This window comes from Anser cygnoides, chromosome 5, assembly GCF_040182565.1.
Source record: "Anser cygnoides isolate HZ-2024a breed goose chromosome 5, Taihu_goose_T2T_genome, whole genome shotgun sequence".
Lineage (NCBI taxonomy): Eukaryota > Metazoa > Chordata > Aves > Anseriformes > Anatidae > Anser > Anser cygnoides.
The window spans coordinates 10,123,890-10,137,160 of NC_089877.1; the positions used below are offsets into that span (position 1 = coordinate 10,123,890).

Genomic DNA, 13,271 nt, shown 5'->3' on the forward strand with positions numbered 1-13,271 from the left:
GAGTTGAGTCTGATTAAAGCCACTCAAAAACTTAAGTAACACAAGGTTTGTTAAGTAAAGATAAAATTCAATTGAAGAGTTAATACAATTATAAATGTTCAAAATTTTGCCTATTAGTGACATAAGGTCATGTCATAGTTCTAAAATATTGCTTCTAGGATTTCACTTTTTGCAAAAGATGTGGAAAAAGTAATATTGTAAAAATTTAAATAACCTGATATGTAGAATTACTATCTTATAAAAACACATTTTGCCTGAAAGGTCAGTGCTTCTGAATTGACTCCAGATGACATTGTTCTAATTTCAGTAAATATCCCAAGATCAGATTATTTTTTCTATTAGACTCCAATCAATTTTTAAAACCTTAAAAACAAGTTTTACAATACCATCAGGTCAGTTATTTATGAATATTTAACATGCTTTATTCTCAGCCAGTACTTGCAAGGACTTCCAACAGTTAAAACCTCATTGCTTTAATACAGAACATGCAAGGTAATTCTGCTGAGCTGAAGAGTATAAAACAGGATAAAAGATACGTGAAGTATAGGAGCTTATTTCAGGATAGAGTCAATACACGTCTGCTTTTTAAGTAATTCATGAAACAGCAAAATTCCAAGGCTGTTTTCCTGACTCTGTTTTCCTTCATTTTTATATTAATGTTCTTACTGATATCCCAACGACAACAGCAACAACTTAACACTTTGAAATATTGCAATGTTTTTTCACATTTCACAGTAGGAAAATGAAAATTCATGAATATCTACCACAGTGCAATACAGAGCAGCACTCAAACTAAGACACAGAAAGAATGGAAAAAGAAAATGGAAGCAGACACAAATATATATAGTTTTTCTGACAAAGCAGAGAACATTTAGGTTTTAGTATTCATTTGAAGATTGACTGTGAGCACACAGAAACAAATGTTAACCTCCGTAGTATCAGCAATTGTATTAGGAGCCTAAGGAGACATTCACTTGGAATTTGGGGAAAATAAATTATTACAGATCGGAATTAAGATGACAAAATTCTTCCCTTATAGCAACAACAACAACAAAATAATTCCCCACTAATACCTGAAGTTCTTAGTCTTTAGGAGTTTCAGCATTTAAAGAAAAAGGGGGATAGTATTGAAACTTGGCACAAAATCAGGTTTTCTTCTTAATACAATCAGAGTAACAGGCTAGTCTTTTTTATTTTATTATTTTATTTGTTTTCAAGTGTATCGTGGAAAATTTAGAAGTCTGAACAGTAGCACTTAAATTGTAAACTATTCTAGCTCAAAGAGCACAATGCAGATTAGGACACACAAAGTAGGGATGGATTAGTTTGACATCTTTAGCCCTTTAAACATACAGAGGGATTTAATACCATGCATCCTGCTGAAAGACATAGAGGTTATATATTAAAATAACAATATGGGTTACCGAAGCTTCTTCTGTTTTGTAGATGTCAGGAGCCGGAAGTTTTCCTCAATACTGCACTAAACCTGCTCCTATTTAAAACTGATTCTATACTGGGTGGGTGCATGCATGTGCACATACGGATATAAGCAGGAGCAAAACATGTTAAACACATGCTATCAAACAACTGTTAATATAATAGCATTAAACAAATAGAGGGACCAGCCTGACTGCAAAGACTTGCAAGACACCAGGAAGTTTATAAATTCAATCAAGTAAGACAGTATTTTAAATACTTTATACTATATCTAAATAGATAGCTTTATACCACGTAAGCTACAAAACTCACCTCTCGTTCTAACATCAGCCCTTCTGCTCTCAAATTCTTCTCAAATGTGCTTCTTTTTTCTACCTGTAGACTTGACTTTTTGTAGACCAAGATGTAATCAATGCGCTTTTTTCCGTCTTTGAAGAAGAGACCTGATGATGCCATGGCATCAGTCTGGATAAGATAAAATAAAAATATGGTAAATATGTCACTCATGAAGATGAACAGACCCGTCATGAATTCCGTGCAACACAGCATTTCCTAAAGCATGGAAATGTCCACATATCCACAAGATGAATATATAAAGAACAAGTCACAAGAACAGACAGTTCTTATGCGTTGTTAGTCCAGGATTTCCAATCAATTAGAATAAAACAAACTAAAATGACTCTATATCAATCATAATCTAGCCATTACTTTCAGCTGTACAACCCCCCTAAAATTACTGTATAGTACATATAGATGTGAGCTCCTGTTAATACTTACTTTCCAGTTGGAATTAATAAAATTTAAACGCAAATAAATTAAACCAAGTTTCAATAAATTAGAAGACAAACACGATTGATGTGAATGTTTACTTGGATATTCCAGTTGAAGTGCTTTTTAATGCCATGTTAGCGATGCTTAAATCTTGTCTAGTTCCTTCCCACCATGCTTGTAAACACAAGGGATTCTCTGACCTTGATATGGAAAACCCTGCTTTACATGCTGCTGCTGAAAGCTATTTTTACATTGTTTTTGCATGAATCACAATAGACAGTGACTATATCAACTGGTGTCATTCTATGAAGAGTTTGAAATTTGAAAAAGTAAACTGAGAAACAGTTGTTGACTTCTGGAGAATGCAAACTCATTTTAACAAAAACTGTCCAGAACACGTATGGTAGTTTTGCGACCGATGTATCACACACACGTGCATGACCATAGGTCTATTCATAATGCATTATCTTTTAGCAAATAGGATGTTAGCCATGAAAATTCACTGTATTTGGATCGTTTGATATGAAATTTATAAAACTTGGAGTTATATCCAACGATAACACTCCGCTTTGATAAACAGAACCATATGCTAGTGTGTGATATCAGCAGTACAAATACTGGATACCAGCTCATTTGTTTGTTTCTTTTTTTTTTTTTTTTTTACTCCCACATACCTCACAGCTAACTTTACAAATTTAGTGTTTCTGAGAATCTCTCTGTCTGCAAAATCTGAAATTTTTAAAGAAGATTCTTCTTTGTGGTTTTTTTTTTTTTTCCCTCCCAAAGCCAAAACCAAAGAAATATCCTTCTCAGACCACCCGGCATTACAAAATTGCATCATCACACCTCTGGCAACATTATTAAAATACATTAAGCTTCAATATAAGTACAATTAAGCTTCTTTTTCTCCTCAGCAGCTGGCAATGGCATCAATTGTCTTTCTTTTCCAGATGTTTTTATGGTTTGTTTTGAAAAGTGTCATCTGTTACCTCCTCTAGGCATACCTGCTTGTGTATTTTATTAATGAATATGTAAAAACAAAATGTTTTAGAAATCCAAACTTTGTCCTACTTGCCTGAACCTTTGCTGTCACTAATTCTTTTAATCACCAAAACCAAACAAAAAAACAAGCAGAAACCCACCAAAAACGTGAAGAAAGGCTTTTATCCCCCCCACCCCTTTTTATAAACATTCCATAGACATCTGACCAAAAGATAAAACATTGAAATCTTCAGTGCAAACTTCAAAGTAAATTGGAAGATGTTTTAAAACTTATACTAGAAATCCAACTTGCATTTCAAATTATGACTGGAGTAGCACAATCCTTATACACAGGCCCACCCATTCTCATCCCGTACTCATTCTATTTAAAGAATGAAATGCCAAAAATAACATGACATCTTCTATACTGCAGAAATCCTGTTTCTATACCATTCTGCCCCTGGAAGACAAAATTCAACAATAAAGCAGGGTTGCTGGATTTTCCTAGTTTTGCCTATCTTTCTGGGCTTTTACAGTTTGGATTTAGCACATTCTCTGGCATGCTCTTTACTGGCATCACTGGCAGGTCTAAATACCCATTGTCTTAATGACATCCCTCTTTTTAATAACTCAGACCAATCAGACAGCCTCACTGAAGATGACAATCTTCAGCTTGCTCCTATATTCTTCAAAGGGTACCAGCATCAGTGCCAAAAGTGCTCATTTGTACATTTTCCTTGCTGCTTGCAAATTATCTTTCATTACCCCTTCTACCTGTTACGTCCTCCATCTACCTGTCCTCTTTGCAATGACTTGACTGCTTTGAAAAGCATACAAAGAAGTATGCTTCTTTGGAGTAGAAGTTGCTCTTCAGCAATGAAGCATAAGTAAATCACAAAAGCAGACTAGAACTGGCTTTTTTGGTCTGCACATGAGGCAAAATCACGTATGAAAAGTCTGCTCAAAAGTTCCCCACAGGGGAGATCGGGAATATTTCTTACAGTTTCTGCTGATGCAGTTTCTGTACAGATATGCTGCAAATTAAATTTACTTTCTTTTGTAAGACCCTTCTACCTTTTTTTTAGATGATAATTTTTAGCCTTTTTTCTCCCCCCCTCAGTTCTGAAACACATGCTCTTCTTCTGTCTTGGAAAAAAAACACATTACTGCAAGGACAATTGACACAAAGTGAATTAAGAACTATTGTTTCATTATTCTGATTAACAGCAGCATGCAAATATGCCCTCAGGTTCATCTGCACTGAACAGAAATCTTTGGGGGCAGCATTCAATAAATAATGATCTGCACTGTCAGTAGGAAGAAATTTTCCATCTGTTCATCTCAAACCACTTTCACGGGATCTTGTTCTTACAAATGCACAGATGAAATGTGCAATAGTGCAGCCATTTACCACAATTGTACAGTGAACCCAAACTACATTGATTTCAGGACTTCAGGGCTACTTCCACTTGGCTAGTTGCACTTCAGTGTAATTCTCCAGCAACACTCTCCACCTATGCTAGGAGGAACACCTGTGCCAGTAAGATAACTGATCTGGTGATTAGATGGTTCTTGGGTTTATCTGAAGGAGCTCCATAGTGTGTAAGGAGAACGTGGAACAGTAATTTCAATTAAATGTACCAGTCAAGGTATATTAGCCACTAACTACACCTAGTGCAGTGAGTCAGTCTTTTGGTATAATGGGCAATAGCACATTTATTATTTAACTGTTGGCTTAGACCAATAACTCTGAGATTCATTCTTTTACCCTTTTGTAAGCACAGTGGAAAAGAAAAGCATTGAAGGAAATATTTTGTGCCAAGTCCTTACCCGCCTCTTTCTTTTCAAGATTTTCACTTGGAAAGTTTATTTGAAAACAAACAGACCAATGTTCATATTTCTCTCTAATCCTCCTCCTCCTTCCTATCATCTTAGTTTCCCAGTTTTCCTGAAACAGTATCCACCTGTCTTTTTTTTTTTCTCTTTTATTAAAATTCCTTTTGGAGTCTTGCCGTATAGTTTATCTTGCAAGCTCAAAGTTTTAACTTCATCTTGTTCTTCAAAAATCTTTAAACTCGAGAACTTTAGAGTATCTAGGCTGTGAAGCATTTCCTCACAAAACTGTAAACTTGTTTATAAGACAGAGGTTTGCATCAGAGTGAAATACTGAGGCTTATCTACTACAGATATTCCAAAATTCTTTGATTTTCTTCATTATTTGCCACCTTTTTTTTTTTTTTGGATTATTTAAATCTTTATTATACACAGCATGACACATTGCTTTGAAGTCTGAAAATATACAATTCAAAATACTGACCTCATTCAATGAATTTCACGCAAGAGAACTTTTAACAAAAAAACTAACCTCTGTTGGCAAGAGGAGGAGCTGGATGGTTTAAAATATTTTTTACCCTTCTAATCTGCATGCAATATACTACTACTGCAAACACTATCCCTCAAGACACTGCCTGAATTGCTCCATGTGAGTAGCACAAGCAGGGCTCATATCACATAGCTGTGACCACTCAGCATCTGTTCGCCTTAGAAGACAGGCAGTGTGGAAATCCGTATACTGGCTCTGCAGTAGCCACTGAGAGAAATAGGATGCAGTTTCTACTCTTTTTCCATTCATCCTTTGGGGAAAAGTGGTGAATAAGCCTCTTCGTGTACAGTACATGTAACTGCATTTCATTGCTGATTCTAGATCAGTGTATATAAATATATATATATAACTTAAGTAAATGAAAATAAGCTAGGTTAGTAGAGATGGGCACAAGCAGTTTTAGGAGATTTATTGTTGAAATCTGATTGCAGATTATATGAGACAGGAAACAAGTTGATTGATTTAACAGAAAAAAAATCTTTTTTGTCAACAAAAAAATCAAACAAAATATAACGTAAATATTTGCCAAAGTTATGAAATAAAAAGAGTTTGCATTTCTGTCCAAATCTGATACAAGTAGAATTTCCTTGGATTTAGCCAACATGATGGGATTTTTCAAGACACTATTTTTCAGATTATAATTAATATGCAAAGACCTCTTTACAGATTGGGAATAGCTGTTTTACAGGCCTTTTCTCTCCCCATTTAATTTAAATAGCATCACTTAGAGCAATTAAAAATATTTTAAATCCACTGATTTCAGTATACCATTCTGCTCTGTAGATTAAACTTCTGCCAACTTTTTACCTGATACATAGCAACAAATATTCTAGAATAGCAAGATGGAAGCCTTTCAAAAACAGTAAGCAAAATTATAGAAGCATTTAAGAGCAAATGACATGTTATGGTAGGCTTCAGGTTCAGTGTATTTCATTAATAGAAAAACCACTAACAAATTTTGAAAATTACTGAAAATTACGCTGCATTGTAATATATCGGTACACTGTCTTTTTTCCCCACTTTATATTACTGAAAAGTTTAACTTAAAGATATATTGCAACGTAGCTTTTCCACTAGATTGCAGCCCTATTTTCCCTTCCTGCAGTTATTTCAGGTCCCTTGGTGGAAAGGTACCACACAGGAACTGAGAATGACCATTCCACTAACCCATGAAAGGTCAACAAATTTTTCAGAAATCAGCAGAACCTTTTAGCAATAATCACAGACTAAACAAAAATATTAGCATTTTTTAAGAGACTCAGTTCCACTGAATAAAAATGATGAAAATAAACAGAACAGAGTAGAAACTTAGATGCTCCTCTTATAAAACATCATCTAGCAACAGCTGGACAGCTGAACTCAGGAAACCGTACATAAACATAACAATAACCTCTTTGAAAAAATCCACGTTACTAGGTTTTCATTTTCCCAGTTATGGAAAAGTAGCTGTGCTCTATAGTAGGAATATAGTAGGAATGAGAGATTCCCATGATATCTCTAGTGAAGCACTAAATATACCAAATTGAGTTCATTGGGGATTGGCAGCAGCTTGCTGGAAATCCTATCAGTACATGACAGGAGAGAAATCTAAGAACCTTATTCGCTATTATAACATCCTGAATCCATGCAGTATGTTTCACACTTTTCTGTGACCATAATAGCATTTCCATTACTAATTCACAGATCAGTTAGAATCAGACAAATTAATTAATCAATCCCCAATGAACTCAATTTGACATTAAATTAATTAAAATCCACGTGCTGTGTTCCTGCTTTAAAGTTAGATAAGAAATAAATGGAAATGCTTGAAAGCCCCACTGACGACACTGATTTAACATAAGATCAAGCTGTGCAGAAAGAAACCTCAGCAAGGCCACCAGCAACATTTGAAGCCTTCTCATTTACTTAGGTTACCTGAGGTGATTGCCAAAATTGCTCAGTTTCAGCAGAGTAATAATGCCACGTCCAACCATTTAAAAGTCAAATTTTGCAATCACTAGAATGCCTTAAAATGCAACATAAAATGAATATATTCATAACATAACTGTAATCAAACTGGGGCAGGAGATTGTTTTTCCGATGTTTTTTTCACTAATCTTCCATAAAAATACTTTTTCTTTCTTTTTTTTTTTTTTCTTCAAACAAAACAAAACAAAAGCAAAACCAGAAAACAAAACTACAAACTTTGGGAAGGGTAAAATGGAAAAATACTTATCCTAAAGCAACACCATGATTGCAGAAATGGCAGTTCAGAGAGGACAAACACCCCCACCCAGATACAGCCAGAGATTCAATAAAAAATAAGAACCAAGATGTGAGAATGCTGCAACATTCTCAGCTTATTTTCTGCCGTGTGTGTAGAGGTATATTCTGCGTATCATAGAATCATTAATGTTGGAAAAGACCTTCAGGATCATCTGGTCCAACCATCACCCTACTACCAACGTCACCCACTAAACCACGTCCCTAAGCACCACGTCCAACCTTTCCTTGAACATCCCCAGGTACGGTAATGCCACCACCTCCCTGGGCAACCTGTTAACTAGACCCACATACAGAGACGACTTGTCTGTTGTAACCATTTCGTGTTCACTCAGCATTCAAAAAGCCTCAACAAAGCTAGCATAACAGCAAACGCTTAAAGGCTGACAAAGTCTCTGTAGGTTTATTTGTGTTTTTTTATTTATTTATTAAATCTTAAATAATTATTTGCTTGTAGATGTGGGACTTATGAACTACCCTGTTCTCAGACAGATCAAGTGGTATCTAAATGCAGATACTCCCACTCCCCCCTGCCTATAATTCTCAGTCCCCTGGTTCACAGGGGGATGATGCTCCAAATTCTTCACTATCCCTTTCCCAAGCTTGTTTACTCTATATCACAGCCTTATTTGCTATGGGTAATTGCATTTCCATAAATATCTCACTGAACATTGTTACACTGGGCAGAACAGTGAGAAAAACCTGCTACTTTTCAAACCAATATGCAAATTCCCATTGACTTCTTCAAATTTTTACAACTTGAGCTGTGCAACAGCAAAACCACAATGTTTGAAGTATATTCAAACCATTATGAAGTGTTATCTCTAATTTGGTTACAAATAGAAGTTACAGAAAGAAACCTGTCTAGGAGAGAGCGTGTACTAGGAAAAGTGCTACTTCCTTCTATTTCCAGCCCAATATTCAGCTAATTTCAGCTCATCTTTCTGTGTATTTGGTAATATCCTATGGAATTTCTCTTACATAAATAACGCTGTCCAGCTACCCCTGAATCCATGTAACCTTTAAGTTTCCACAACACTTTTCATAAGGATTTCCACAGGTCACTTCTGGGAGAGCCATCTTGTTTTCTTCGTTTTGAACCTGGGTGAAAGTAACTTCAATTGCTGCTTCATGGCCATAATCCTACAAATATACGTGGTTTCTTAAAATATGTAATATCATTACTGTGTAGTGGGTTTACGTGGCAAGGTTTTGGTAGCAGGGGGCCATAGGGGTGGCTTCTGTGAGAAGAATCTAGAAGCTGCTCCATGTTAGGTAAGAGCCCCACTGCTGACCAGAGCCGAGACAATAAGCGATGTTGTTTGCACCTCTATGAGAGCATATTTAAGAAAGTGAAAGGAAAAAAAACAAAAACAAAACAAAAAACGCTGCCACACAAACAGCCTTGCAGGTGCCAATGTCAGTGAAGAAGGAGGGGGAGAGGTGCTCCAGGCGCAGGAGCAGAAGTCCCCTGCGGCCTGTGCTAAGGACTATGGTGAAGCAGGCTGTCCCCCTGCAGCCCATGGAGTACCACGGTGGAGCAGGGTTCCACCCTGCAGCCTGTGGAGGAGACCATGGTGGAGCAGGTGGACCTACACTGACGGAGGCTGTGGCCTGTGGAGGACCCCTGCCGGAGCAGGCCCCGGGCCGGAGCTGCTGCCCGTGGAGAGGAGCCCACGCAGGAGCAGGTGACCTGGCAGGAGCTGCTGCCCGTGGGGGATCCAGGTTGGGGCAGTTTGCTCCTGAGGGATGGACCCCGTGGTACAGAGCCATATCTGGAACAGTTCTTGAAGAGCTGCTGCCTGTGGGAAGCCCACACCGGATCAATTTGGGAAGGATGGCATCCTGTGGGAGGGACCCCACAGCAAAGGGGATGAGAGGGACTGAGAAGGAGTGGCGGAGACGAAGTGCTATAGACTGACCACTATCCCCTGTTCCCCCGTGCCACTCAGGGGGAGGAGGTGGAAGAGGGTGGATAGGGTGACAGATAGGGTGGATTTATGGTGACAGCAGGAAAACAGTCACTAAAACTTCAGCCCTGGATATGGGGAAAGCAGACTTCAGGCTGCTCAGGGAACTAGTCAGCAAGGTCCCCTAGGAAACTGCTTTTGAAGGCACTGGCGTCCATCAGTGCCGGTCAGTCTTTAAGCACTGCCTCCTAAAAGCACAAGATCGGGTGATTCCAAAATATCAGAAGTCAGGCAAGCGGGGCAGAAGGCCGGCCTGGCTGACCAGGGATCTTCTACTGGAGCTTAGGCAAAAAAAGAAAGTGTACGGCTGCTGGAAGGAGGGTCAGGCGACGAGGAAGGAATACGGGGATGCTGTTCGTGTTTGTAGGGAGAAAATTTGTGTGGCCAAAGCCCAACTAGAGTTGAAGCTGGCCATGTCTGTGGGAGACAATAAAAAAGGTTTTTTTAGATATGTGAACAGAAAAAGGAGAACCAAAGAAAACATAGGTCCTCTACTAGATGGGGAAGGTCTCCTCACAGACAATGACATAGGCAAAGCAGAGACATTTAACGCCTTCTTCGCCTCTGTCTTCAACACTGATGATGGGCTTCGGGACCCAGGGTACCCTGAGCTGGTGGACCGGGATGGTGGGAATGACAAACTCCATGTGTGCGGGAATTGCTGCTCCACCTGGATCCATACAAGTCCATGGGTCTGGATGGGATTCATCCCAGGGTGCTTAAAGATCTGGCTGACGTCATCGCAGGGCCTCTCTCAATCATTTTTCAATGATCTTGGGAATCTGGAGAGGTCCCATTGGACTGGAAGCTGGCAAATGTTGTGCCGATTTTCAAGAAGGGTAAGAAAGAAGACCCTAGCAATTACAGGCCTGTCAGTCTCACGTCAGTGCCTGGTAAAATTATGGAGAGGATGATGCTTGAAGTTATTGAAGCGCACCTGGGGGACAATACAGTCATTGGTCCCAGCCAACACGGTTTCACGAGGGGTAGGTCCTGCCTAACAGATTTGATTTCCTTTTATGATAAGATCACCCATCTAGTCGATCAAGGGAAAACAGCTGATGTGATCTTTTTGGACTTCAGCAAAGCTTTTGACATGGTTTCCCATAGGATCCTACTGGACAAAATGTCCAGCATACAGTTAAACAAAAACGTCATGTGATGGGTGAGCAATTGGCTGACGGGCAGGGCTCAAAGGGTTGTGGTAAATGGGGCCACATCTGGCTGGTGGATGGTCACTAGTGGGGTCCCTCAAGGCTCCATTTTAGGGCCAGTCCACTTCAATGTTTTTATAAATGATTTGGATGTAGGACTAGAAGGTGTTTTGAGCAAATTTGCCGACGACACCAAATTTGGAGGAGTTGTGGACTCGGATGAGGGTAGAAAGGCCTTGCAGAGAGATCTGGACAGATTGGAGAGCTGGGCGATCACCAACCACATGAAGTTTAACAAAAGCAAGTGCTGGGTCCTGCACCTGGGACGGGGCAACCCTGGCTATACGTACAGACTGGGCGATGAGATGCTGGAGAGCAGCCCCGCAGGGAGGGATCTGGGGGTTGTGGTTGACAGCAAGTTGAATATGAGCCAGCAGTGTGCCCTGGCAGCCAGGAGGGCCAACCGTATCCTGGGGTGCATCAAGCACGGCATTGCTAGTCAGTTGAGGGAAGTGATTGTCCCACTCTACTCTGCACTGGTGCGGCCTCACCTCGAGTACTGTGTGCAGTTCTGGGCACCACAGTACAAAAAGGACGTGAAACTGTTGGAGAGTGTCCAGTGGAGGGTGACAAAGATGGTGAAGGACCTAGAGGGGAAGATATATGAGGAGCGGCTGAGGTCACTGGGCCTGTTCAGCCTGGAGAAGAGGAGGCTGAGGGGGGACCTCATCGCAGTCTACAGCTTCCTCATGAGGGGGAGTGGAGGGGCAGGTGACCTATTCTCCATTATCACCAGTGATAGGACCCGCGGGAATGGTGTTAGGCTGAGGCAGGGGAAGTTCAGGCTAGACATCAGGAAGAGGTTCTTCACCAAGAGGGTGGCTGCACACTGGAACAGGCTCTCCAGTGAAGTAGTCACTGCACCAAGCCTGTCTGAATTTAAGAAGAGATTGGACTGTGCACTTAGTCACATGGTCTAAACTTTTGGGCAGACTTCTGCGGTGCCAGGAGTTGGACTTGATGATCCTTATGGGTTCCTTCCAACTCAGGATATTCTAGGGTGAAGGTTTTTTTTTTTTTTTCCCGTTTCTCGCTTCTCTAGCTTGTTAGTAATTTATTGCCTATCTCCCTACTCTGTTTTGCCTGTTACGATAATTGTTGAGCAATCTCCTGGTCCTTATCTCAAACCTTGAGCTCTTTGTGTCATATTTTCTCCCCCTTCCTCTTCGAGGAGGGGGAGTGAGAGAGCAGCTGTGGTGGAACTCAGCTGCCCACCCGAGTAAAACCACCACATACTGTAATACTGTTAATGAAACAAATTGACTCAAATATCCATTTAAAATTAACTGCACTCTTAACATACCTTATTTAAATGAAAAATCATTGTTTCAAAGCAACCACTACACTTTGGCTAAACGTGCAGTCTTCCTCTTAAAACAGACTTCATTAAGAAACTTCACAATTACCTACACTCAGACACAACCTAATAACATAAAACATGATCACAGGACAAATATTATTATTTTCATTACAAATATATACAAAATATACATATACAAATATATACAAAAACACTTTATGCATATGCTATATATTATAATAGTATTCTATAATACTTAATACTGAACAATATATTAAATATTAAAAATATTAAAAATTGCCTATATTGTAACCTAAAGTCAGATTTTAATGTTGAACCACACTAAAAGCATTCAAGCCAAGGCAAAAGACCTCATAAAACCTCATAAAATTTCCCTTCACGATAAAAAGGAACCTCTTCATTGAAGTTTCATTTTCTTAAGCTCGCAATTTCAATCAGTATTCATTTGACTGATTTTAGAAATAGCCCATTGCAGTTTGTATTCTTGTGTTCATTATTCTAAGGGATTAATTAACACCCATTTGAGGACTCAAATTTTCTTTGCATTCATTTATACAATGAAATAGTACAGACAACAACTGACCAGATACACGGAAATCCCCAACTGAAGCTTTACTTCCACATATTGGATTCATCAACCTAACATTTCCCTAAATTCATGTCATAACAGACTCTAGTTTGAACAGTGACAAAATTTTTATTCAGGCAAAACATCAAAGTACCTAACTGTGAATTTAACCTAGGAAAAGCCCCTATTACTAGATGCCACGTGTTTCTCTAATAAATTCATTTATTCTAACTTACAATGTGCAGTAAATCAGGTCTGTCGTGGAAGAAATTGACTAGCTTTTTCATTTTACATATGGTTTTCATTTATATAATCTAACATATGCAGGCTAAATGAAGAGCTGGAAAGTAGACCTTTAGTAATT

At 39.0% G+C, this 13,271-nt stretch overlaps 1 protein-coding gene across 13 annotated transcripts in view; it reads right to left on the reverse strand.

Moving 5' to 3' along the window:
- ANO3 (anoctamin 3) overlaps positions 1–13,271 on the reverse strand; it is a 256,594-nt gene that overhangs the window by 60,762 nt on the left and 182,561 nt on the right. For all 13 annotated transcript variants that reach the window (XM_066997443.1, XM_066997452.1, XM_066997444.1 and 10 more), the window contains one exon: positions 1,750–1,902. In XM_066997443.1, the coding sequence (XP_066853544.1) occupies positions 1,750–1,902 (153 nt within the window). The remainder of the gene's footprint in view (positions 1–1,749; positions 1,903–13,271) is intronic.